The sequence below is a fragment of the Ovis aries genome, chromosome 15 (genome assembly GCF_016772045.2).
Source record: "Ovis aries strain OAR_USU_Benz2616 breed Rambouillet chromosome 15, ARS-UI_Ramb_v3.0, whole genome shotgun sequence".
In the NCBI taxonomy this organism is placed as follows: Eukaryota; Metazoa; Chordata; class Mammalia; order Artiodactyla; family Bovidae; genus Ovis; species Ovis aries.
In genome coordinates this window covers 78,266,974-78,294,624 of record NC_056068.1, presented here as the reverse complement: position 1 = coordinate 78,294,624, position 27,651 = coordinate 78,266,974, and the positions used below count along the sequence as shown (strand labels likewise).

The 27,651-nt window shown below is 39.0% G+C and overlaps 2 protein-coding genes and 1 pseudogene across 2 annotated transcripts; all 3 read left to right on the top strand.

Moving 5' to 3' along the window:
- Positions 1-1,179: 1,179 nt before the first annotated feature.
- On the top strand, positions 1,180-5,956 carry LOC101113273 (olfactory receptor 8U1). Its single transcript, XM_042232629.1, is given in 3 exon segments — positions 1,180-1,867; positions 1,870-2,102; positions 5,909-5,956. Coding segments are annotated over 3 exon segments (969 nt in total).
- A 14,881-nt stretch (positions 5,957-20,837) lies between these two features.
- On the top strand, positions 20,838-21,797 carry LOC101102756 (olfactory receptor 8U9). Its single transcript, XM_004016475.5, has one exon. The coding sequence runs from the start codon at positions 20,838-20,840 to the stop codon at positions 21,795-21,797; it is 960 nt and encodes a 319-aa protein (XP_004016524.3).
- Positions 21,798-24,657: 2,860 nt separating this feature from the next.
- Positions 24,658-25,633, top strand: LOC114118551 (olfactory receptor 5AL1-like; annotated as a pseudogene).
- The last annotated feature ends 2,018 nt before the right edge of the window (positions 25,634-27,651 follow it).

The window sequence follows — 27,651 nt, the reverse complement described above, 5'->3', positions numbered from 1 at the left end:
CTAATAAGATATAGTGATAGCATAAGAAGATGTGGACTGAAGTCAGAAACTCACAGATTTGAAAAACAATTAATCATATTCAGACCAGCCTGCCAATTTTGTTTGGGATGCTTGTTTTGATCTCCTTTTCCTCATATGCAGAGTGAGTATAATGATATGATATTAGGTTTAAAGTTTTGGTAAAACAAATGAAGTAAATGAACTCCTCATTGTAGCTTCCACACTTACCTATTTTCAGTATTTGCATTATTAACATAACTAAGAAGATAGTCTATAATTGATAGTGACCTTTTAGTGATAAATTATTAAAGGAAAACAGAAAATGCAGAACTATGTTTCTGCCTGCCCTGGAATAATATGGAGTTCTGTCTGTACAGGTACAATGACAGATACATCAAAGACAAGTACCACAGTAGAATATTTCCTTTATGCTATTAATGCTAACAGTTTCTCAATAAAAGAAAAATAGCTATGGACTTCCAGTGGTTAAGACTTTGCCTTTCAGTGCAGGGGTACGGGTCCCCAGATGGCACTAGTGGTAAGGAATCTGCTTGCCAATGCAGGAGACTCAAGAGAAGCGGGTTCTGTCCCTGGGCTGGGAAGATCCCCTGGAGGAGGGAATAGCAACCCCCTCCAGTATTCTCGCTGGGAGAATCACATGGATAGAGGAGACTGGCAAGCTGCACACAGTCCACTGGATCACAAAGATTCGGACATGACTGAGAGTCTGAGCAATAACTGGATAAAATAAAATAGAACAGATTAATTAAGATATCACTTGACTCAAGGCCAAAAAACAGACAAACAAACAAACACACAAACATAAAGCAGAAGCAATACTGTAATGAATTCACCAAAGACTTTAAAGAATGGCCGAACATTTTAATAAGTCGGATTAAAGTTGCAGATAGCTTAATGTTCAGGAACTTTCAACAGAAACCAGGCTGTTCCACAGCTCCCTTCTTTGTATAAATAATGAATCCGAGACAGGAGAGCTATGCCTTTCCCACGTTTATCTGTTTCTACTCTCTATCCCATTCCCAGAATCCCTGTATGCTAACTACATGTTAGCATTAAATCTCCTTACAAGATATCAAAGCATAAAAGTACCACTTATATAACGGTAACTTGAATTTAACTCTTGTTTTCTACTTCCTCATGCAGACCTCTGGAAGAGATATGTCACAGATCAACTGCACTCAGGTAAAGGAGTTTATTCTTGTGGGCCTCACAGATCAAGAGGAGTTGCAGATGCCCCTCTTTGTGCTGTTCTTATCCATCTACCTCTTCACAGTAGCAGGCAACCTGGGTCTGATCCTAGTCATCAGAACAGACTCAAGACTCCACACGCCAATGTACTTCTTCCTTAGTAACCTGGCCTTTGTTGATTTCTGTTATGCTTCTGTCGTTACACCCAAAATGCTTGGAAATTTCTTGTACAAGCAGAATGTTATCTCTTTCAACTCATGTGCTGTCCAGTTAGGCTGCTTCCTCACCTTCATGGTATCTGAGTGTTTGCTACTGGCTTCCATGGCCTATGATCGATACGTGGCCATTTGTAACCCCCTCCTCTATATGGCCTCAATGTCCCGAGGAATCTGTATTCAGCTCGTAGCTGTCCCCTACAGCTACAGCTTTTTGATGGCACTGTTTCACACCATCTTCACTTTTCGTCTCTCCTATTGCCACTCGAATACCATCAACCATTTCTACTGCGATGACATGCCTCTTCTCAGGCTCACTTGCTCAGATACACGTTCCAAACAGCTGTGGATTTTGGCCTGTGCTGGTGTTACTTTCATCTCCTCTGTTCTGATTGTCTTTATCTCCTACATGTGTATTATTTCTACCATCCTGAGAATGAGAGCTCAGCTATGGCAGTCACCATATTCTACGGGACCCTCATCTTTATGTACTTACAGCCAAGTTCTCAGCATTCTCTTGACACAGATAAGATGGCCTCTGTCTTCTATACGGTGATCATTCCCATGTTGAACCCTTTAATCTACAGCCTCAGAAATAAGGATGTTAAAAATGCCCTGAAAAAAATCATCACCGGTAAAAACCAGACTTCTGTGTTCACATTTAAAAATGATTCGATGGTAGGATGATTTGGGAGAATGGCATTGAAACATGTATAATATCATATATGAAATGAATCGCCAGTCCAGGTTCGATGCATGATACTGGATGCTTGGGGCTGGTGCACTGGGACAACCCAAAGGGATGGTATGGGGAGGGAGGAGAGAGGGGGGTTCAGGATGGGGAACACATGTATACCTGTGGCGGATTCATGTTGATGTATGGCAAAACCAATACAATACTGTAAAGTAAAAAAAAAAAAAGTTTATTCAAAAAAATCAATGTGGACTTTAATGGTGCATTTTTTTTTCTTTAGTTGACTATGAAAAACTAGTCAAATGACTTGACCTTATTTGGTGTTCAGTAAAGATTTACAAACTAAAATAAATTCATTCTCTGAATTCTTTGTAATTAAACTTGACTTAGAATCATAATTTATATGTAGAAAGTATCATAGGAACTTACATGCCATCTCTCAAATTTTATATATGCATATATATATTTAGACATAAAAGTATATTTATACATTTATAAAAATTCATTTCATGTGATATTAACATAACTAGGTATAAGCCAAAAGTAGACAAAACTGAGTTCCCTTCAATACCCAGTTTAAAATTATAAGAATGATTTAATAATGTATCTTAGAGTGCTTTTGTAATATATTCCCAATTAAATGCTAAGAGACAACTGTAAATCAGTGATTTCAATCAGAATTGATTTTTATCCTAGGGGCTATTTGGCAATGTCTGGAAATATTACTGATTTTCACCATGACAAGGTGGTGTAAACGAATATCCTTGCTATGTAGACAATCAAGGGTGTGGGTGTGTTTGTTAGTCACTCAGTCGTGTCTGACTCTTTGTGACCCCATGGGCCATAACCTGCCAGGCTTCTCCGTCCATGGGATTCTCCAGGCAAGAATATTAGAGTGGATTGCCATCTCCCTCTCCAAGGCTATAGATGCTGCTACATAAACTGCAGTGGGCATGAAAAATTCGTCACACACAAAACAGTTATACAGTCCTAAACACTAAGTTTCAATGCTGAGAAAGTCTGCCCTCAGAAATTGTTTTCCAAGAACTGTAGACTTCATCCTGGTCAGACTGGAGAATGGTGTTACTAAAGCTTCCTACATTCATGACCACTCGTGTCTGACTCCCTGTGGCCCCATGGACGGTAGCCCATCGTGTTCCTCTGTCCATGGAATTTTCCAGGCAAGAGTACTGGAGTGGGTTGCCATTTCCTCCTCTTGTGTCTTCTGCCTTAGCAGGCAGATGCTTTACCTCTAGCCACTTGAAGAGTCTCCTATAGACTTGCTGATTTTCCCTTTATTTTTTTTCCATCAAGGGCCATTAAATCCCCAGCTGAATTATGCTTTTCTGCTCACATCTGTCACTCCCTATTTCCTAAATCTTGAGGTGACTGTGGTGCTTGTTCATGAATTTATAATTGCTAAATTTACTGTGTTTTCCTGTTATTATCATTAAAAACCCATCTTTGTTTGCTAACTGCTAAGTCACTTCAGCCGTGTCCGACTCTGTGCAACCCCATAGAGGGCAGCCCACCAGACTCCACTGTCCCTCGGATTCTCCAGGCAAGAACACTGGAGTGTGTTGCCATTTCCTTCTCCAGTGCATGAAAGTGAAAAGTAACAGTGAAGTCGCTCAGTTGTGTCCGACCCTCAGGGACCCCATGGACTGCAGCCTACCAGGCTCCTCTGTCCATGGGATTTTCCAGGCAAGAGTACTGGAGTGGGGTGCCATCTTTGTTTACTGTAGTCCTATTTTTCTATGACTTTAACATACAATTTCAACTCTCTTATAGTTACTATTTGCATGGAATCATTTTCTATCATTTTACCTTAAAAATATATTTATAATTTTATTTTTGGCTACACTGGGTCTTCATTGCTGTGAGCTGGTTTTCTCTAGCTTTGGTGACTGGTGCTACTCTCTAGCTACAGTATCCAGGCTTCTCACTATGGTGAGTTCTCTTGGTACAGAGTTCTGGCTCTTGAGCGCTGTCTCAGTGCTGCAATGCACAGACATAGTTGCCTTGAGGCATATGGAATCTTCCTGGACCGGCGATTGAACCCATGTCCTCTGCATTGGCAGTGGCAAAAACGGAGTAAAAATTGTGTCTCTTTTACATCACTGACTCGATGAACGTGAATCTGAGTGAACTCCGGGAGTTGGTGATGGACAGGGAGGCCTGGCGTGCTGCGATTCATGGGGTCGCAAAGAGTCAGACACGACTGAGCGACTGAACTGAACTAAACTGAACTAGACAGCTAGTAGGTGGATTTCACCTTTTTTAAGTAACTAAATATATATGCCTTTTGATTGGTGTAATTAGTACCTTTCTACTTAATGACATCTGGAGGGCTTGTTAGAACACATATTGCTGGATCAAACTGCCAGAGTTTAAGAGTCAGTAGCTCTGATACAGAGCAAGAAAAGAAAAAAAAAAAAGGCATTTTCAACAGCTACTTATAGTTTCCAAGTGTTGAATGAGGTTACTGAGAGGATGTGACGTTTGGCTGACTCTTGAGCTGGACCTGGACAATCGGCAGGTCCTCACTACCGATCCCTGCCTCCATGCCTTTGGAGTGCACTTTTCTGCCTGTTGCTTCCACGGTAGGAGCCACTGTAAAGGTTGCAGCCTGGACAGTCTAAGGTGTTGAAACCATCTGGATGGTAGGCGTGCTGCTGCTGCTGAGTTGCTTCAGCCATGTCCGACTCTGAGCGACCCCATAGACGGCAGCCCACCAGGCTCCGCCATCCCTGGGATTCTCCAGGCAAGAATACTGGAGTGGGTTGCCATTTCCTTCTCCAATGCAGGAAAGTGAAAAGTGAAAGTGAAGTTGCTCAGTTGTTGTCCAACTCTTAGTGATCCCATGGACTGCAGCCTATCAGGCTCCTCTGTCCATGGGATTTTCCAGGCAAGAGTACTGGAGTGGGTTGCCATTGTCTTCTCCATGGTAGGCGTGAGTGAACCCGTAAGTCTACTACATGAACTTTTAGGAGTCCAGGGGGCCTTTGCAGAGATTTGCTCATCTTATAGCCACCCAAGCCAAGACTCATAGGTATATCCCCTTGCTATTTAAAGTTGCCATTGACCAATTTGGGATGATCTGCTTCTTTCTTTTGTTTCCCCACCCTTCATGTATGCTTGTCTAGTTTCAGATCTCACCTGGGAAACTCTCATGTTTGCAAACCGATACCAAGTTGTCTTGATGTTGCTTGTCCAGGGCTCCGCTTTGATAGCCATTGCCTCAAATGATCTCTTTATCGTATCTATATTCAGCTTCTGGTGGCTTTTCTTGCTTAGGAGTAAGTACCTGCATTTCTTTATTGGAGAACTGCATCAGGTTTCCTGAAGCTGTTATGCTTGCGGGCCAGGTAAGACAGAAGCAACTGGAAATTTACATCCCACAGGGACTACCCCTTAGCAATGATTTATATGAGCACAGGAGTATACAGGTGGCCCTTGGACACTGCAAGTTTGAATTGCACAGGTCTACCTACACATGAATAATTGTCCACTAGTAAATATTATGGTACTACAAGGTCTCTAATTGTTTGAATCCAATGATGGGGGGAGGAATCATTGATACAGTAGGCCAATGATAAGTTATACACAGATTAATCCATACATTTATGGGTTATGGGTTGTTCAGTGTCAGCTGTTTATATTCAAGCTCTTTTGCCCACTCAGATCAACTAAAGCTACCTCTCTCCAGAACTCTTCCGTGGAATCTAACCAAATTTCCTGTCATGGGGACTTTGATACTATATCCTTGCTTGGCTTACTTCTTTACTAGGTGCCACTCCCATTCAATCCAATAGCTATTCGTGGGAAAAATTCTTAACAAATCACATTTACACCAATCATTGATTCAGTGTCTCATTTTGGGGGAACCCAAATTAAGATGGTATTATAATTTTTTGCAATATATTATTTGTGTAATTTTCCAGAAAGAAAAGTCCTCTTCATAGTCATAAATCAGTTCAATTCAGTCACTCAGTCATGTCCGACTCTTTGCGACCCCATGAATTGCAGCACGCCAGGCCTCCCTGTCCATCACCAACTCCTGGAGTTCACTCAGATTCACGTCCATTGAGTCAGTGATGCCATCCAGCCATCTCATCCTCTGTCGTCCCCTTCTCCTCCTGCCCCAAATCCCTCCCAGATCAGAGTCTTTTCCAATGAGTCAACTCTTCGCATGAGGTGGCCAAAGTACTGGAGTTTCAGCTTTAGCATCATTCCTTCCAAAGAACACCCAGGACTGATCTCCTTCAGAATGGACTGGTTGGATTTCCTTGCAGTCCAAGGGACTCTCAAGAGGCTTCTCCAACACCACAGTTCAAAAGCATCAATTCTTTGGCTTTCAGCCTTCTTCACATTCCAACTCTCACATCCATACATGACCACAGGGAAAACCATAGCCTTGACTAGATGGACCGTTGTTGGCAAAGTAACGTCTCTGCTTTTGAATATGCTATTTAGGCTGGTCATAATTTTTCTTCCAAGGCATAAGCATCTTTTAATTTCATGGCTGCAGTCACTATCTGCAATGATTTTGGAGCCCCCAATAAATGAAGTCTGGCACTGTTTCCACTGTCTCCCCATCTATTTCCCATGAAGTGATGGGACCAGATGCCATATTGAAACATTAAAATTGTTTAACATTCATCAACTTTTCTCAGCCTACTTAATAGGAAGTGCTTCTAGCACCTCTTCTTATCACAAAAAGGGCTCAGAAGTTTAAAAACAAAACTTTGAAAAAGTAAAAGTCTGAAGAATTATTTAGGCTATGTTGTCAAATCTAGTTTGCTCTCAGCCATGAAATTCTGGGTCCTTTTTCTTCTGGGGCCTTCCCTGGTAGCTCAGATGGTAAATAATTTTTGTGGAATACAGGAGACACAGGTTCAATCCCTGGGTCAGGAAGATGCCCTGAAGAATGGCAACCCACTCTAGTATTCTTGTCTGGAGAATCCCATGGATAGAGGAGCTTGGCAGGCTATAGTCAATGGGTTCTCAAAGAGTCAGACATGACTGAGTGCCTTCATTTTCTTTATTTTCTTCTGGAAAAAGAAAGTTAATTGAATGGATGTGGATATCAGGAAGCATGAATTTGACTCCTGATAGAACCACTAACTTTATTTCCTGTTTAAGATGTGAGCTTTCTCATTGGTAGATGATTGGGTTGTGTTAGAGACATGAGTATATTTTTTGTAGAATTATTTTGGTTAGAGTTTTTTTTAAATATTATTAATAATAATATCATGTGTGCATGGGTGCTAAGTCATGTCAGACCCTTTGTGACCCTGTGGACTGTAACCCACCAGGTTCCTCTGTCCTTGGGATTCTCAAGCCAAGAATACTGGAGTGGGTTGTCATGCCCTCCTCCAGGGGATCCTCCCCACACAGAGATCAAACCTTCATCTCTACATCTCCTGCATTGGCAGGTGGGTTCTTTACCACTAGCACCACATGGGAAGCTCCAATAAACAATAACTAAAATTAGTCTGGTGGAGTGGGGTGGTAGAACCGAAGCTCTGACCAATTGTTCCTCTTAACGCATTTTCCAGCTATCTTCCTTCTGGCCACTTAGAAACAACTGGAGTCAGTGCCACAAGACCAAGTTGCTTTCATAGCACTCTCTGAAAGCTGCGAGACTGAGAATGGTCTATGGTCCCATGCTGCTTGGGAGTTCTTTGAGTTCCAACCTTTTCATAAGCATCATAGGAATTCTATTTTGACAAGGGAAATCTCTCACAAGTGCTATTTGTGAGCTGTCCTAAATTTCCCCCAGGGGTGGCTCAGACGGTAAAGCATCTGTCTGCAATGCAGGAGACCCGAGTTCAATCCCTGGGTTGGGAAGATCCCCTGGAGAAGGAAATGGCAATCCAATCCAGGACTATTGCCTGGAAAATCCCATGGACAGAGGAGCCTGGTAGGCTACAGTCCATGGGGTCGCAAAGAGTTGGACACGACTGAGTGACTTCACTTCACTTCACAATATTAACGTCCAGCTGTTCTTCCAATTATAAGTTTTTTCAATGTAGTCTCATTCATGAGGGTGTAAATTCTACCAGGACTTCTACCAGTCTGAAAATGGCAAAACCTGAATTTGAAAAAGAAGCTTTAATTGTTTTTTCTCTTATTTGTTGGTTTTTGGCCACATGGCTTGTGAGATTTTAGTTCCCTGAACAAGGATTGAACTCAGGTGCTCAGCAGTGAGAAGCCAGAGCCCTAACCACTGGATCACCAGGGAATATCTAAGAAAGCTTATCTCTTGAAAATTTTGAGCCCTAGGTAACTAGCATTGCTTGGAAAACAGTTGTGATTTTCAAACTGTTAAGTATAACTTTTCTTTAGTAATGCTGTTAAGGAAAACATGAAATTGCTGTGTGGGTCTGATTTAAAATGTGTTATTGAAATGAGGCTAATTTTATTGATGTGTTTGTGGATTCAAGGTTTCAATGATCATCATTTGTCATAATTTTTGTCATAATCTATTCCACAAGTTTCTAAATAACTGTAGTAATTCATTTGCTTTATTTACAGAGGTTCAATCCCCAAGTGCTCACAGATCCGTCTCTTGTGACACCTGAGAAAGGAATGCAAGATAAATGAGTCCCAATGGTACTTTCTCATGGAGATGGCATGAAATCTTTCTTCAGGTTCTCCCAGGCTTTCAAATGAAAATCTTGGGAGAGGGAAAAAAAAAAAAAAAAACAACTCACAAATCTCCCAAACTCTCTCTCTACAAGGGAAAATCCCATTGTTGAGGACTATTTTCCAGGGAACAGCTACCAGGAGCACGGTCTAAATTGCATGTTTATTTGTAAGGCTCCTGCCTCAACAGCATGCTTATCTCATTTGCAAGCTTATTTGTCAAGTTTTTCTTCAGCAGTGAAAAACCTGGCCCCAATATTTAAAAGCCATTTAATTACTTGTTCAACACCAATATACATGTACATCCTTTCAGAACTAACTTGGACCACTGTGAGAAACAGATTTCTAAACCAGAATGCAAAGTTTATATTCAGTTCCTTTTTTCTGTAATTTTACAATGACTAACCAAAGAACCATTTTCCAAAGTTACTCATGACAATAAATCTCCCATCTTAAGTGTGATTATGTCATACATTCATAATACAATTAAATACATTTGCATGTAATTTTTTCCTGGCATTGTCTGACAATCTCACTAACTTTTCTATTCATATGTGTATATATATATATATAAAATTTAGTCTTTGCAATATGCAGTTCTATGAATTTATGATAATTGCAGAGAGTTAAATAACAACCCCCTTGGTAACATGAAGAACAGTTCCTTCACCTTAAAAATTCCCTTAATGTATCTCCTAGTCAAATACTCTCCCCTCCCCAAAACTTTGATCAACTCAACTGAACTCTTTCTCCTAAAGTTTAAGAAATGGAAAGATAAACCTTTCCCTGGGAGGAGCCCTTGATGATATATATATCATGGATATATCATGGATAAACTACATGGATATATATATATATATATATATATATATATATATATATATATAACCAATGCTGAAATAGCTTTATAAAAACTCAATCCTAACAAGTTGTGGTTAATAACTCCTCTTTTTGGTCACTTGAACTCAGCTAATGTATTTCATGCAGGGATTTATACAAAAGATTTCTACTTAGTTAATTTTCCAACATCCCTATACCAAGTAGAAGTCAAGCCATTTTACAGTTAAACATAAATGAGATCAGAACATTTTTCCAACTGCATTAACCATGTTTGTCATTTAAAATAAAATATGTAATTTACTAAGCATAATTCATGTAGTCCTGATCGATGCTGACAAATCATGATCATGTCAAGCTGTGAAATGCAAGGATTTGCTACTTTTCCTCTTCACTGAACCATGTATGTTAACGCATTATGTACAAACAGTGTTAGATACTAACACTACCACTCCCCTGCAGCCATTATATTTAAGACCGTAGTTATTTCATAGAAAACTACATGGTAAAATTTATATTCAAAATCACTATACAAAGCAGACAAATCCCTCACTGTATCCTCACAAACCATATGCAGGATAGTTTGGTTATCTATCATTAATCCAGAATCCATAGGGATGCAAACTCCGCCTTGCTTTGGGCCTCACAGTTTACATCAAAAGTTTTACTGATCCTCTCATTTATGTCATTTAGGTTCACTATGTGTAACTGAAGTTGTGTTTTTCACCTCCTGTCCGAAACCTTTGCAAGATATAATTAAAGTGTCTGGTGAATTCTCAGTTAATTGCTGGATGCCCTAGATTATGGAGAAGGCCAGAAAGAAAAACAGCAATCCTTGGAAGAAAAGTTATGAGCAACCTAGATAGTATATTCAAAAGCAGAGACATTATTTTGCCGACTAAGGTCCGTCTAGTCAAGGCTATGGTTTTCCAGAAGTCATGTATGGATGTGAGAATTGGACTGAGTGCTGAAGAATTGATGCTTTTGAACTGTGGTGTTGGAGAAGCCTCTTGAGAGTCCCTTGGAGTGCAGGGAGATCCAACCAGTCCATTCTGAAGGAGATCAACCCTGGGATTTCTTTGGAAGGAATGATGCTAAAGCTGAAACCAGTACTTTGACCACCTCATGCGAAGAGTTAACTCATTAGAAAAGACTGATGCTGGGAGGGATTGAGGGCAGAAGAAGAAGCAGACGACCAAGGATGAGATGGCTGGATGGCATCACTGACTCGATGGATGTGAGTCTGAGTGACCTCCGGGAGTTGGTGATGGACAGGGAGGCCTGGTGTGCTGCGATTCATGGGGTCGCAAAGAGTCAGACATGACTGAGCGACTGAACTGCACTGATGTTAGGAATTCAAGAGACATAGAAGTCATGGTACCTAACCTTTCCATCCACCTTGTTGGACGTGAAAGTGAAAGCTAAGTAGCTCAGTCGTGTCTGACTCTTTGCGACCCCGTGGACTGTAGCCCACCAGGCTCCTCCGTCCATGGGGTTCTGCAGGCAAGAATACTGGAGTGGGTTGCCATTTCCTTCTCCAGAGTATCTTCCCAACCCAGGAATTGAACCTACGTCTCCTGCATTGCAGGCAGACCCTTTAACCTCTGAGCCACCAGGGAAGCCCCCAAGAAAGGATGGACAAGAAAGGATCATACAAATCGATAAATTAAGGAACAATATCAGATAGAATATAAACCTGTGCCAAATGTCTAGGGATAAAGAGTTTCTTCTCTTGTCACCAGAACAGAAAAAAAGGCAGAGAACCCTAAGCCTCAGAGTAACCAGGGGAGGCTTCTTAAATGAGGAAAGAATGAACCTGTGGAGAAGAGAAGGAAGGTCTAATAGATCCTCGATTTTTGTAAGCTTCCAGTTTCACCAATTCCATGATCATATTTCATTTCTTTCATAAGCTACAGCCAAACACAAGGATTTTTTGCCTCTGCAGTGACAAGTGGAGAACCATGGGGCCGTGTGGAGATGCAGATGAAAGCAGGCTCGCTTCTAACTGAGTGGCTCTCGTGTCTTCCCCTGGGTGCAGGGCTCAGATGGATGACAGAGAAGCACAGGCCATGGAACTTCCAGGCTGCTCTCAGATAGAATCAGGATTCTACGGCATTTAAAGATGGGGAGATTTAGTGTGAGGCACAGAGGGGTGATTGATGGAGAGTCTGGCTGGACTAAAGGTGAAAGCTTGTATAAGAAAGCTACAGAGAACCTGGTTTGCCAGAAGGGTGGTAGTTTAATACTAAAGATCATTGAAGTCAGGCACAATGCAAAAATTCAGGGGTAATTGTTAGGACTTCCCAGGTGGCTCAGTGACAAAGAGTCTGCCCTCAATGCAGGAGACACAGGTTCAATCCACGGGTCGGGAAGATCCCCTGGAGAAAGAAATGGCAACCCACTCCAGTATTCTTGCCTGGCAAATCCCATGGACAGAGGAGTTGCAAAAGAGTCAGTTACAACTAAGCAACTCAAAAACAACAAAATTATTTTTATTGGGCAGACTAGTGACATGCACAAAGGTGTCTTGTAGAAATACTTGAATGGAAGTGGCACACTGAAAGAATTGGAGGGAAGAGAAAACTAGAGTCGGGCAGATGAGTTAAGATGCAGATGGTATGAGAGGACAGAAACAGCAGAGACAGAAAAGAATGGGCAAATCAGCAAGATTTTGCAGGTAATAGGCTTGGTAGTGAATGGACCAAGACCGAAGGAGATGATGAAAATGGAGGACGAGGAGGAGAGAGGGTGATGGTTTGAGGAGGACCCCTCAGCTTTGCAATACTGAAAAATGGTTTTCCACCTTCACAAGTGCTGGATGATGTTTCATGGGCAACATACTCCATGATCTCATAAAAAATTTTTTTATTTAAAAAATTGTGGTGAAATGTTCATAACATACAACTTACCATCTTAACTATCTCTTGAGTGTACAGTTCAGTAGTGTTGAGTACATTCACATTGGTGTGCAAGTAATCTCCAGAATTCTCATCTTGCAAATCTGAAACCCATTAAACAACTCCCCGTCTCTCTCACCAGCTCCTGTCAACCACTCCTCTACTTTCCATCCCTCTGAGTTTAACTATTCTCATACACTATCTGTTTTTGTGATTGGCTTATTTCACTTAGCTTATTTCACTTAGCGTAATGTCCCCAAGGTTCATTCATGTAGTAGGTGTCAGAATTCTCTTCCTTTGTAAGGCTGAATATAACATTCTATGTATGTTTTCTTTATCCATTCATTTGTCTACTAATGGACAGTAGGGGTAACCTTCTACGCTTGAACTATGGTAAATAACGCTGCTACTAACAAAGTGTGCTCTATTCTTTTGAATATACCAAAGAGTGGAATTATTGCATCATCTGGTAATTTTATATTCAGCTTTTGAGGCATTTCCATACTATTTTCCATAGCAGTTGTACCATTTACACTTCCTCCAACAGTGCAAAGGATTCCAATTTCTCCACATCTTTGCCAACACTTATTTCTTCAATTCTTTGTTTTTACTCATTTTTAATAGTAGCTGTCTTAATTGATAGAAATTGGCTCATGGTTGGATATTAAGGATGTGTTATTTCTTTCAGTAGCTATAATTCTCTCTGCCATTTAGGAAAGCATTTTGGACTACACAGGCTTACGAGTGACCCTGAAAGGGTGAGAGCGCTGGAAAAAGAAAGTGAAAATGTCAGTTGCTCAGTCACGTCTGACTCATTGTGATCCCATGGAGAGTGTTGAGTAGGCTCTAATTTGTAGAGGAACTCATTCCCACACTTTGGTATATCCACTTACAAGCATCAACTTATCTGTGATACTCTTAACTTATTGCAACATAGCAGTCAGTTTGAATTGAATTTTCAGTTCATAATGGTTTCATCTTACACACCCACTGCAAACAACACACTCCCCCCTGAATTGGCATTGCAAAAAGGAAAGCAAAAAGCAAAAAGACAACAGAAAGCTCATCACAGAACAACATTTTATATTGTCCCAAGTGGTTCAATCAGTGACACTTATTGGAAACAATGTCCCTCTTCATCTACAGAAACTCTGCGGCCCAAGGTTTGGAAACCAGGCCAGAGCATCTATCATTCCTCTCTCATGTAGGTATTTAGTGATTATATCTTGAGAGTGATTCCTACTTGTCCTAGTTAGTCACACAGTAGCATCCAGAGAAGAAAAGTTATAGCCATGATGTTTTATTTTTTCCTGAGGTTTCATTTATGTAAATGTTTGCTTATTTTAAAGAAAATGTGTATGTGTTTTCCAGCAAGGAATTGATGTCTGTAGACAACTTAAATAGTATTCCAAGTACTCACTGGATCTTCAGGCCCCCCAAGGGCCACGGAAAGCTGAGGATGCCAAATTCTGGCCTCCTTGACTAGGGTGGGAATGATCACTGTTCATCTCCAAGGCAAACCACTCAATATCACGGTAATCTAAGTCTATGCCCCAACCAGCAACGCTGAAGAAGCTGAAGTTGAATGGTTCTATGAAGACCTACAGGACGTTTTAGAACTAACACCTGAAAAAGATGTCGTTTTCATTATAGGGGACTGGAATGCAAAAGTAGGAAGTCAAGAAACACCTGGAGTAGCAGGCGAGTTTGGCCTTGGAATGTGGAATGAAGCAGGGCAAAGACTAATTGAATTTTGCCAAGAAAATGCACTGGTCATAGCAAACATCCTCTTCCAACAACACAAGAGAAGACTCTACACATGGACGTCACCAGATGGTCAACAGTAAAATCAGATTGATTATATTCTTTGCAGCCAAAGATGGAGAAGCTCTATACAGTCAACAAAAACAAGACCAGGAGCTGACTGTGGCTCAGATCATGCCTTATGACTATACAGTGGAAATGAAATAGATTTAAGGGTCTAGATCTGATGGATAGAGTGCCTGATGAACTTGGAATGAGGTTCATGACATTGTACAGGAGACAGGGATCAAGACCATCCCCATGGAAAAGAAATCCAAAAAAGCAAAATGGCTGTCTAAGAAGGCCTTACAAATAGCTGTGAAAAGAAGAGAAGTAAAAAGAAAAGGAGAAAAGGAAAGATATAAGCATCTGAATGCAGAGTTTCAAAGAATAGCAAGAAGACATAAGAAAGCCTTCTTCAGTGATTAATGCAAAGAAATAGAGGAAAAGAACAGAATGGGAAAGACTAGAGATCCCTTCAAGAAAATTAGAGATACCAAGGGAACATTTCCTGCAAAGATGGGCTCGATAAAGGAAAGAAATGGTATGGACCTAAGAGAAGCAGAAGATATTAAGAAGAGGTGGCAAGAATACACGGAAGAACTGTGCAAAATAGATCTTCACGACCCAGATAATCATGATGGTGTGATCACTAATCTAGAGCCAGACATCCTGGAATGTGAAGTCAAGTGGGCCTTAGAAAGCATCACTATGAACAAAGCTAGCGATGGTGATGGAATTCTAGTTGAGCTATTTCAAATCCTGAAAGATGATGCTGTGAAAGTACTGCACTCAATATGCCAGCAAATTTGGAAAACTCAGCAGTGACCACAGGTCTGGAAAAGGTCAGTTTTCATTCCAATCCCAAAGAAAGGCAATGCCAAAGAATGCTCAAACAATTGCACTAATCTCAAATGCTAGTAAAATAATGCTCAAAATTCTCCAAGCCAGGCTTCAGCAATATGTGAACCGCGAACTTCCAGATGTTCAAGCTGGTTTTAGAAAAGGCAGAGGAACCAGAGATCAAATTGCCAACATCCGCTGGATCATGGAAAAAGCAAGAGCGTTCCAGAAAAACATCTATTTCTGCTTGATTGACTATGTTGAAGCCTTTGACTGTGTGAATCACAATAAACTGTGGAAAATTCTGAAAGAGATGGGAATACTAGACCACCTGACCTGCCTCTTGAGAAATCTGTATGCAGGTCAAGAAGCACCAATTAGAACTGGACATGGAACAACAGACTGGTTCCAAACAGGAAAAGGAGTACGTCAAGGCTGTATATTGTCACCCTGCTTATTTAACTTCTATGCAGAGTACATCACGAGAAACGCTGGGCTGGAAGAAACACAAGCTGGAATCAAGATTGCTGGGAGAAATATCAGTGACCTCAGATATGCAGATGACACCACCCTTATGGCAGAAAGTGAAGAGGAACTAAAAAACCTCTTGATGAAAGTGAAAGAGGAGAGTGAAAAAGTTGGCTTAAAGCTCAACATTCAGAAAACGAAGATCATGGCATCCGGTCCCATCACTTCATGGCAAATAGATGGGGAAAGAGTGGAAACAGTGTCAGACTTTATTTTTTTGGGCTCCAAAATCACTGCAGATGGTGATTGCAGCCATGAAATTAAAAGACGCTTACTCCTTGGAAGAAAAGTTATGACCAACCTAGATAGCATATTCGAAAGCAGAGACACTACTTTGCCGACTAAGGTCCATCTAGTCAAGGCTATGGTTTTTCCTGTGGTCATGTATGGATGTGAGAGTTGGGCTGTGAAGAAGGCTGAACTCTGAAGAATTGATGCTTTTGAACTGTGGTGTTGGAGAAGACTCTTGAGAGTCCCTTGGACTGCAGGGAGATCCAACCAGTCCATTCTGAAGGAGATTAGCCCTGGGATTTCTTTGGAAGGAATGATGCTAAAGCTAAATCTCCAGTACTTTGGCCACCTCATGTGAACAGTTGACTCATTGGAAAAGACTCTGATGCTGGTAGGGTTTGGGGCAGGAGGAGAAGGGGACGACAGAGGATGAGATGGCTGGATGGCATCACTGACTCGAAGCATGTGAATCTGAGTGAACTGTTGGAGTTGGTGATGGACAGGGAGGCCTGGCGTGTTGTGACTCATGGAGTCAGAAAGAGTCGGACACGACTGAGCAACTGAACTGAACTGAATGCATATATATGGAATTTAGAAAGATGGTAACTATAACCCTGTATGCGAGACAGCAAAAGAGACATAGATGTATAGAAAAGTCTTTTGGACTCTGTGGGAGAGGGCGAGGGTGGGATGATTTGGGAGAATGGCATTGAAATATTTATATTATCATATGTGAAACAAACTGCCAGTCCAAGTTCGATGCATGATACAGGATGCTTGGGGCTGGTGCACTGGGATGACCCAGAGGGATGGTACGGGGCAGAAGGAGGGAGGGGGGTTCAGGATGGGGAACACATGTACACCTGAGGTGGATTCATGTCTATGTATGGCAAAATCAATGCAGTATTGTAAAGTAATAGCCTCCAATTAAAATAAATAAATTTATACTGAAAAAAATTATGGAGAAGGCAACAGAAATTGCTCTATATTGGAAAAATAAACATAATTCCACAGTTCCTTTCTCCGTCATCATCCCCTCCCACAAACCCAACAAAAACTGTTTCAATGTAGAGAATTATTGTTTCCATAAACATGCTATCTTTGTCCATTCAAGCTATCATAACAAAGTTCTATAAAAATCAGTGGTTTCTAACAATAGAAAGTTATTTTCTCATAATTTGGGGGGCTGGTAAGTCCAAGTCAAGGTCCTGATCAGTTTGGTTCTTTGTGTGAACCTTCTTGCTGCATTGTATGTGGCTGCTATCTAACTGTGCTCACCTCACATGGCCTATTCTGGGTGTGTGTGTGTGTGTGTATCAGAGAGTGTCATGTTTATGTGTATTTATGTGTAAAGAGTGAGGGAATAAACTAGTGTTTCTCCTTATAAGGCATGGATTTATCATGAGGATCCCATTCTCATTATCGCTTCTAACCCTAACTACCTAAGGACCATCTGCAAATACCATCACATTGGGTTTGGGCCCTTGATCTATGAATTTTGGGAGGATACAATTCAGTTTACAGCAGACACATTGTTTCCAAGTAAATTTTAAAACCATCTTCTATCTGTACACCCTTGTTGTAGACACAGAAGAGCTAAGAAAGCTCTCTGGGAGAGTGTTCTTTAGACTAGGTCACCAAGGAAATCACGTAATGATGGCGAGAGACAACCTAAAGAGAAAATGAGCACGTCATGAACATTTCAAAGAATAGGACAATGATTTTCAGAAATAGATTCTTGGAGGAGTTGTATATTTATTTCTTTGAAAGATATGTAGTTAGAAAATTCACAAGGTAATTTTTATCTTTCTTCCAAGGATAGATTTAAATTCTTCTATTGAACAACAACAACCACATAACAATTAAAGCAACAAATAAATAAGAGTAATTCAAAAACTAGAAAATCTTAGGGAATGACATCAAATGCAAAACTGTACACCTGAAGTTCCTCAAAACAGAATAATAATGCTAATTGATCTCCAGCCTGCCTTGGGATCCCTTTGGGGTGTGGGTTCTAAGCTTGCTGATTATTTTACTTGCCTCCTACTCTAAGTAAGAAAGAACCCTTGGGATATGTCAGTGACAAAACCTTGCAGTTTCCTGCTGCCCAGACCTATTTGGAGAAGAAATAGGAACACAGTCTGCCCAGGTATAGTTTAGAAGAGTATATTTAAAAATTGGGTTACAAATGACAGTTTTAAAATGAATTAGAATAGAATAAATTTTAGAATAAAATATTTTGGATGACATTTTGGAAACAAGGGAAAGAATATCTCCTCTAATCTTATTTCAGTTGTGCATGTGGTATTATATAAAATGCGTATTTAGTAGTTTGGGATTAAAAAAATATTTGAAATCTCAAATATTTTGAGATTCAAATATTCAAAAAAAATTGAATAGAGATAGAATCTATTCAAACATTTAGACAAGTTAGGCACTTAACTGATTAGATTGTGAACTATGTCAAGACTCCTTTCCATTTTAGCAAATCTAGTCATTTTACCCAAAATGAGAGATAAGCACATTAAATTAAATCTTCATTGTGACCCTTAACATATTTGATACAAATAAAGGTATGAATTATGAACAGGGGCATAAATTGAAATAGCATGACAAAATTAATATTTAATTCATTATCACCAAGCATGTAGAAGGGGCTATATTAAGAAATGAATAAATAATTCATGACTTCCACCCATGGAGTAGACAGTCTATCAAAAGAAGAAATATAGAAGCAGATGGAAATCATAAATTATATGTAAATAAATTATGTATAAAATGTTTCCACAACATAAAAATGAAAACTGGTAAGTAACAGAGGAACTAGAATTTAAAGAATTCTCTTCTCAGGAAAGGTTGAGTTTTGATAGGCTTTGAAGAATAAATAGGATTTTTTTCTTCCAACTCATTAATTACCATTCACCTGGTAGACGTAAGTATGGGATAAGACACACAGGAAGTAGGGAAAAATGGAAAGGCATACTGTAATTGAGGATAGCAGAATAACTCTGTGTGATGATTGCAGCATAAGTGACAGGTGAGGATATAAAGTCTGAATATAAAAATCATGAGTTAGATCATAAAAGACCATATATAATATACTTTCAAATATATTGTCAAATATATGCATGCGCTACCTTTAAGATAAGATAAAATGGCATGCTGAAGCATGTGTAGTTGCTAAACAATGAACTCTTAGCTGCTGTCTTGGAACTAGTAAATCAAACTTCCAATAAAGTACTTGCTTGATTATTTTAAAGTGGGATTCATTTATTTGTGGGACCACTAACTAGGCTTTTAAACACTCTGATGACTTTCTTCACGTATTGATCAACACCATCAAAAATTATCTTCTTCCCATAGAAAGTTGTAGAAACATCCACACATGTACACTTAAAAATTATTTTTGATTTTGATAAAATAGGCACCACATTAAATTAGGAAATTAAGGAACAAACTGAATTTATGACATACTAAAATTAATGTATTTTGAGGGCGACAGAGCATTCAAATAAAGATCTCCCAATTTCATTCAGGGTTCTTTCTGCTGTGCCTTGCTTGGCATAAGTCTCAATGGAATGGCATTTTTCAACATTTATCTGTTAGAAAATCAGTTGTTCATTACTGAGGCTCTATTGTATTTTTTTCTCATAGATGGAATAGAATAAGTGAAATAAAATATAAATTTTACATTGACTTCTTAATTTTTATTGGAGCATATTTTTTTATTGATTTACAATATTGTAATTTCTGCTGAACAGCAAAGTGACTCAGTTGTACATATACATCTATCCAATCTTTTGCAGGTACTTTTCCATTTCGGAATATTGGGTGGATTTTATATACTCACATCGCTTATGCTGCAATCAACACAGTTGGGTACCCTGCATTATAAGGTAGATGCTTGTCAGTTCTCTAATAGAGAGTGGGCTCCCGCATCAGAAGAACACTAGTTTGAAAGCCCTGTGCTACAGACAGGCTGTCTGAGCTTACTTCAGTTGCTTTACCTCTCAATGTTTCTTTCCTGTCTAAAAGATGGGAATATCAGAACCAGAGTAGGACTTCCCTCGTGGTCCAGTGGTTAGGAATCCACCTGCCAATGCAGGGGACATGAGTTTGATACCTGGTCCAGGAAGATCCCACAATGCCACGGGGCAGCTGAGCCCATGTGACCCAACTACTGAGCCAGTGTTCTGCAACAAGGAAAGCCAGCGAAATGAGAGGCCTGGGCACCACACAGAGGGGTAGCCCTGGTCACTGCAAGCTGAGAAAGCCTGAGTGCACTGAGGAAGACCAGGGCAGTCAAATAAAAAATATTATATTATATTTTTTAAAATAACAACCCATGAGGTAGCCATAGTCCTTCATAAAGTTGCCCATTTCCAGCATTTGCATTATTAACACATTCATGAAGACTACGAAGCAATCAATGGTGGCCTCCCTGCAATAAGTGCTGAGTATAGAATACATGGCTAGAGCGTGCTGCTCATGGCTCTGTCATCACTGCGACAATGTGGGGTTTGCATCACATATGCAAGTCTGTCAGAGTGATGTCACTGCAGGGGGTCATTTTCCTTTATAGTATTAATGTTAAGATATTTTTGATAAAAGCAATAGCTTTAATGTTTTGAAAAAAAATAATGTTAAATTTTAAACAATGTAAGAGCTTTGAGCAGAGAGTCAGTGTGGACTGAATCCTATCTACAGCTGTTAATTTCATAAAATGCACTTGATTTGGGGGAGATAAATATGTCTCTCCTATAAAACATCTCCGTTTACTCTGTCTCATCACCAGACTCAAGGATGCTAGCACTTTTACTGTTAGCATTTTCATGTGGATTATACCAATTGCTTTAAAGGATATTAAGACTTGAATTTAATTATGTTGGATTTCATTATCCTCTCTTCATCCAGACATACTGAAGACACATGATCCAGATAAATTGCACTGAGGTGACGGAATTTGTTCTCGCGGGCCTCACAGATCGTCAGGAGTTGAAGATGCCCCTCTTTGTGCTGTTCTTATCCATCTACCTCTTCACAGTAGCAGGCAACCTGGGTCTGATCCTAGTCATCAGAACAGATTCAAGACTCCACACACCAATGTACTTCTTTCTTAGTAACTTGGCTTTTGTTGATTTCTGTTATTCTTCTGTCATTACACCCAAAATGCTGGGGAGTTTCTTGTACAAACAAAATGTTATCCCTTTCAATGGATGTGCTGCCCAGCTGGGCTGTTTCCTGGCCTTCATGACTGCCGAGTGTTTGCTACTAGCTTCCATGGCCTATGACCGGTATGTGGCCGTCTGTAACCCTCTCCTCTATATGGTCGTAATGTCCCCAGGCGTCTGCGTTCAGCTTGTGGCTGTCCCCTATGGCTACAGCTTCCTGGTCGCCCTATTTCATGCCATCCTCACCTTTCACCTCTCCTACTGCCATTCCAATATCATCAATCATTTCTATTGCGACGACATGCCTCTTCTCAGGCTCACTAGGTCAGACACTCACTCCAAGCAGCTATGGATTTTTGCCTGCGCTGGTCTCATGTTCATCTCTTCCCTTCTCATTGTCTTTGTCTCCTATGTGTACATTGCTTCCGCCATCCTGAAGATGCGCTCCACTGCAGGCAGACGCAAGGCTTTTTCTACCTGTGGCTCCCACATGCTGGCAGTCACCATATTCTATGGAACCCTCATCTTTATGTACTTACAGCCAAGTTCTAATCATTCCCTTGACACAGATAAGATGGCCTCTGTCTTCTATACGGTGATCATTCCCATGTTGAACCCTTTACTCTACAGCCTGAGGAATAAGGAAGTGAAAGCTGCCCTGAAAAAAGTCATCATGAATAGAAACCAGGCTTTTATGTTCATGAAATTAAGAAAGTGACTTGAATGAATAAAAACGGAATTTTCTTCACAGTCTGATTTTTTTTCTCTTAAGCTACCAAAATGCCTATTCTTAATACTGGATTTCTACATGTATGTTCATTGTGCAATAAAATTTTCTAAAGATTTTCACTTAGAATGAGATTTCAGATATAAAAGTGCCCATTAGAATTTTTTGCCAATTCTCTCATTTTCAAATGAAATTATATTTTAAAAAATAATTCTTTGTTCCATAAGAATTTATACCAATGTTTTTTTATTTCTCAAATGAATAATTGCATAACAAATCATTATCTGGATATATAACTAGTTATAGGACAAAGGTTTCACCTTTCCACCACTTTAAAATCCCTGGTTCAGGATTCTCCAGTTCCATTAATCATATCCCATATAAAGAACAAAGATACACGTTGTACTTCTTTCCCTGATTTGCTAGTTTCTTCAAAAAATAAAATGTTATAAAACTATTCCATAAATCAAGTATACCCAATAAAAATAATTTTAAATTATGAATGAACTCATAAAACTTCTCCATATTTATACATTTAACAAGTTGTATTTATTTATTTTTCAAATTGTCTTTGTTCAGAAGAATAATACATCCAAAGTTTACCTTAGTCACTACTTTAAGATGGCCTGACACCTGGTTTGATCTCTGAAGACTAATTTTTAAGTGAACTTCTTTTTTAAAAGCCTATGAGATCTTGTTATATTTTTTCAAGGTATCTAAAAAACGTGTAACTCAAGAAGGGAATCCCAGGGGAATCATATATTCTAAATTAATATACACAAAATAATTGAAACGTCATAGATCATTTTTCAGTAGCAAGGATCCTATGCAATTACACTGGGCAGATCTCAGGTAAGTTGGTCATCACTGGATAAGGTATAGTTTATAATGTGATGAGCATACTAGCCAATGCAGCCTAGCTTGGAAAGGAACACATGCCTTGTAGTCAAAGGATGGACTTGAACTGTCTGTGGGCTTCCTGTAGCTTATTTGTCAATTAAATAAAGACAGCATTACAAAGTTTGGAGTCTTCTAAAATATTGAATACACAGAAGAGTAATAATAAATCATAAGCATTTGCACATCATCTCTTTTGCTAAAGAACCTTAATTCTAGTCCCAACCGTACTATACGTGAGAGGCCAATTTATAAATGAGGATTAACGTAGACAACAGATAACTGTGATATAGATAGATAGATATAGATATACAGGTATGCATATACAATTTCAGATAACTGTAATGATAACTGAACAGTTTGCAATTACACAGAAAATGGTTTTGAGTTTGTAATTTGCATGTCATTTTAATATATATTAATGAATGTATATAGGTATATGTGTGTGTGTATGTGTGCGTGTGTTCAGTTGCTCAGTTACGTCTGACTCTTTGCAACCCAATGGACAGTAGCCCACCATGGCTGCTCTGTCCATGGAATTGTCTCGGCAAGAGTACAGGAGCGTGTTGTCATTTCCTACTCCAGCGGATCTTCCTGACCAAATAATTGAATCTGTATCTCCTGCATCTCCTGAGCTGGCAGGCAGATTCTTCATGACTAGCACCACCTGTGAAGACCATACGTGTGAGAGTATCTGTGTGTGTATGCCATTTGAATGTTTAATGAAACATAACCAGAGAAAGGAAATATAGTACACATTTCGGTGAATCATACAGATACAGGGTTGACTTAATCTACAGCTCTCAAAAGTTTCTCTTTTTGTCTTTGCTTTAAACACATTTATCCACTATTTGAACATTTCAGTGGTTCCTGCAGCAAATTTTGAGTCTCTATTCTATATACTCAAAGCCTGTCTTTGAATTCACACTGTCCTGTCTTGGCAAGATGGAGCTTTTACCAGGACATAGCTCTTCAATTAAAGACCATAGATTCCCTGGTGTCTGAAAGCCCAAATCTGAATGCTAGATCTGATCTTTGAGGAGTCAAAACATCTCAGACACTTATGTATGCCTCCATCTCTTCAACACTGTGAAGGTGAAATGGATATCGAAGACTAAATCTGTTGTCATGAGACCAAGACTACAGATGAATTCCTTTTCTAAATGTCATTCTACCAAAAATAATGTGAAACTATGAATTTATTTGACTTAAACATAAATAGCATGAATATATAAGATGAATATAGCAATTTAATATTGCTAAGCTCAATATTAAATTAGGCTTTATGTTTAAATGTTTTGTTTATCATATGAAGTGGAATTCCGAAAACTATGTTTTCACTTTTCTTTGAAGTTTCACATTTTTGTGAAAATTATGCTATAATTTTCATTACATAGCATTCTATCTATTGTAATAGAAGACATTGTCACAATCATAAAAAATTCAATATTATCTTTTTACTAAACATATTAGTTTAGATACACTTTAATACTATATACGTAACTATATTTCACCTTTTCCTTCATTACATTGGCTAGCACATTAAGCATAATATTTAGGAAGAGTCATGATTGTCTTAATTCTAGTTGAAATGCCTTGTGTTTCATCTTAATATATTACTCTCTTAATATATTCATGGCCATCTCTTTAACTCTTGAAATATTTATCCTGCTATACTACCTATGATGCTGGAAGTTTGTGTACGTGATATCCTATATTTTAATTCAAAATATTCTGTCTTCCTTAACAAATATCCTGACTACTGAGTGTGTTGGAATTCTTGCCTGCAGCAAATCCCTTCAAATCCAAAGCAGGCAGCACTGAAATCCGAGAACGGCCCGTTGACCACTGAGGATTTATCTTTCCAATATGGTTACCATAAAATAAGCATGAGCGAGGTCCTTAATCCACAACGTGAAAGATTATCTGCAATGGATGTTCTGCAGCTAACAGTATGATATGCTTCTATATGCAATTCAGGGCCAAACACAATAATTCACAAGTAACTGAATTCATCCTCTGGGGACTCACAGACAGTCCTGAGCTTCAGGCCATTCTTTTTGGGATCTTTTTAGTGATCTATTTAATTAGTGGCATGGGTAATCTTGGATTAATCACACTAATTCGTGTCAGTCCTCAGCTTCATACAGCTATGTATTATTTCCTTAGCCACTTAGCTTTTGTTGATTTTTGCTATACCTCCTCGGTCACTCCTAACACTCTGGTGAACTTCCTCCAAGAAACTAAAAGGATATCCTTACCTGCTTGTGCCATTCAATTGTTTTGCTTTATCATGTTTGTGGTTTGTGAATTTTATATGTTCTCAGTCATGGCTTATGACAGGTATGTGGCCATTTGTAATCCTTTACTCTATACCATTGTCGTGAACAAAAGGGTCTGTATTCAGATGGTGCTTAGCACATATCTATATAGTTTTTCCGTGGGACTCCTACAAGCAGTTCTTACATTCCACTTACCTTTCTGCCATTCAAATGTAATAAATCACTTCTACTGTGATGATGTCCCCTTGGTTGCCCTGGCCTGTCATGAAACCCATCACAAATACATCAAAAAGTTGCTATTGTTCACACTTGCTGGGTTCAATATCTTTTTCTCTCTTTTCATCGTCCTTGTCTCCTATGTATTCATTCTATTTGCCATTCTAAGGATTAAATCAGCTGAAGGCAGAAAAAAAGGCATTTTCTACTTGCGCTTCCCACTTGACTTCCATCACTATATTTTATGGTCCGATCATCTTCATGTATATGCAGCCAGAAACAAGCCATTCCTTGCATACTGATAAAATATCTTCTGTATTCTATATAGTGGTAATTCCCATGCTGAGTCCTCTCATATACAGCCTGAGGAACACGGAAGTAAAAAATGCTTTGAAGAGAACTATGGGAGAAGTGTATTCTACTATAATATAAGTGATCCATGCTTTAACTGAAAGCCTTCACATTTTGGATATCTCCCCAAAAAGCAAATAAACAAAAAACAAATAGTTTTTCTGCATGATCACGCCTTTAGTAACATGCTTTCTAACACTGCAATATTTAAAAAGTGAAAGTGATAGTGTTGTCCAACTATTTGCTACCCCGTGGACTGTAACCTGCCAGGCTCCTCTGCCCAAGGAATCCTCCATGCAAGAAGACTGGAGTGAGTTCCATTCCCTTCTCCTGTGGATCTTCCTGACACAGGGATGGAGCCAATCTCCCGCATTGCCAGCAGATTCTTTACCATCTGAGCCACCAAGTGAAAGTTAATATTAATACAGAAGATACACTTAGTTTCTAATTTTATTTTTATTATTTTGTAAATTATAACTTCTGATAATGCTGAATATGCATTGGAAAGACTGATGCTGAAACTCCAATATTTTTGGCCAACTGATGTGAAGGGCTGATTCACTGGAAAAGACCCTGATGCTTGTAAAGATTGAAGGCAGTAAGATAAGAGAACGACAGAGGATGAGATGGTTGGATAGCATCCTCAACTCAACGGACGTGAGTCTGAGCAAACTTCAGGAGACGATGAAGGACAGGGAAGCCTGGAGTGCTATGGTCTATGGGGTTGCAAAGGGTTGGACATGGTTAGTGATTGAACTACAACAGCAATATTGAAAGATATGAGGCTGAAATAAGTTCAGTTGCAAATAGTGGGTTAAATTTTCTTTTGTAGATCACTCTTTTTTTCATGGTGGAATTTTGACTTGAATTCTTCAATTCATAAATTATACATGATAAAAAATCATATCATCTTTAGATTACTAAAGCAGCTTTCAATTATTAGTATGGTATAAAATACACTCATACACAAACACATACACACACACACACACACACACGCATGAGTAAGAAGAATCTGAAAAGAACTGTTGATTCTAAAACTCTAACATGGACACAGATACCAAGACGGACAGAAAATCTGACTTAAAAAGACTGAAACAGTAACTTGAATTTTAACAAGGGAAGCATGTCCTTCTGCAAAGAGTAAGGTCTATAGATCCAATAATATAGTTAATTTGCTGATTTTTACTGAAATTATTTGGTCTTTGAAGAACGCCCTTGCTTTGAGTAATATACACCTACGACCATATGAAAATAATTACACTGAATATATAAACAGACTTGGAGAAAATAATTATTTTAACAAGACTAATGAGCAGAATATACATTTCCATTTATTTTTTCTTTAATTTTATTCATAAATGTCATTGATCTCTGAGAAAATTCTTTGGCTAGATTTATTCCCAGATATCTTATTCTTTTTATTCAATTGTTAATGAGATTGTTTTCTTAATTCTTCTGATGATTCATTATCACTATATAGAAGTATAACAGATTTTTATTTATTAAATTTGTGTCCAACAACTTTATTCATTGGTGAGTTTTCTCAGTATTTTGGTGACCTCTTGGAATGTTTTATACAGAATATCATATCATCTGCCACTATTCCTTTTAAAAAGAAGATATTTCATTGAGGGTTTTTGCATCTACGTCCATCATGGATATTAACCTGTAATTATCTCTTTTGGTAATGTCTTTATCTGGTTTTGGTATCAAGGCAATGCCTGCCTTATAAAATGAGGTTTCAGGGAAATGCAAATTAAAACCACAGTGAGATATTGCCTCACATCTGTCAGAATGACTATTACCAAAATGTAACAAATAACAAATGCTGCCAATAGAATAGAGAGGATGCCCTTGCACACTGTTGATACAAACTACTGAAAGGAATAGGAGATTCCTCAAAAAATTAATAGTAGATGTCATGTGATCAGAACTCCATTTCTGGGTATCTTTCTAAAGGAGACAAGACAGTAATTTGAAAAGATATATACACCTTTATGTTCACTGCAGAATTATTTACAATAACCGATTTATGAAAGTACCATAAATATCCATCAAAAAAATGAAATTTTACTCAGCCATTAAAAAAAAAAGAA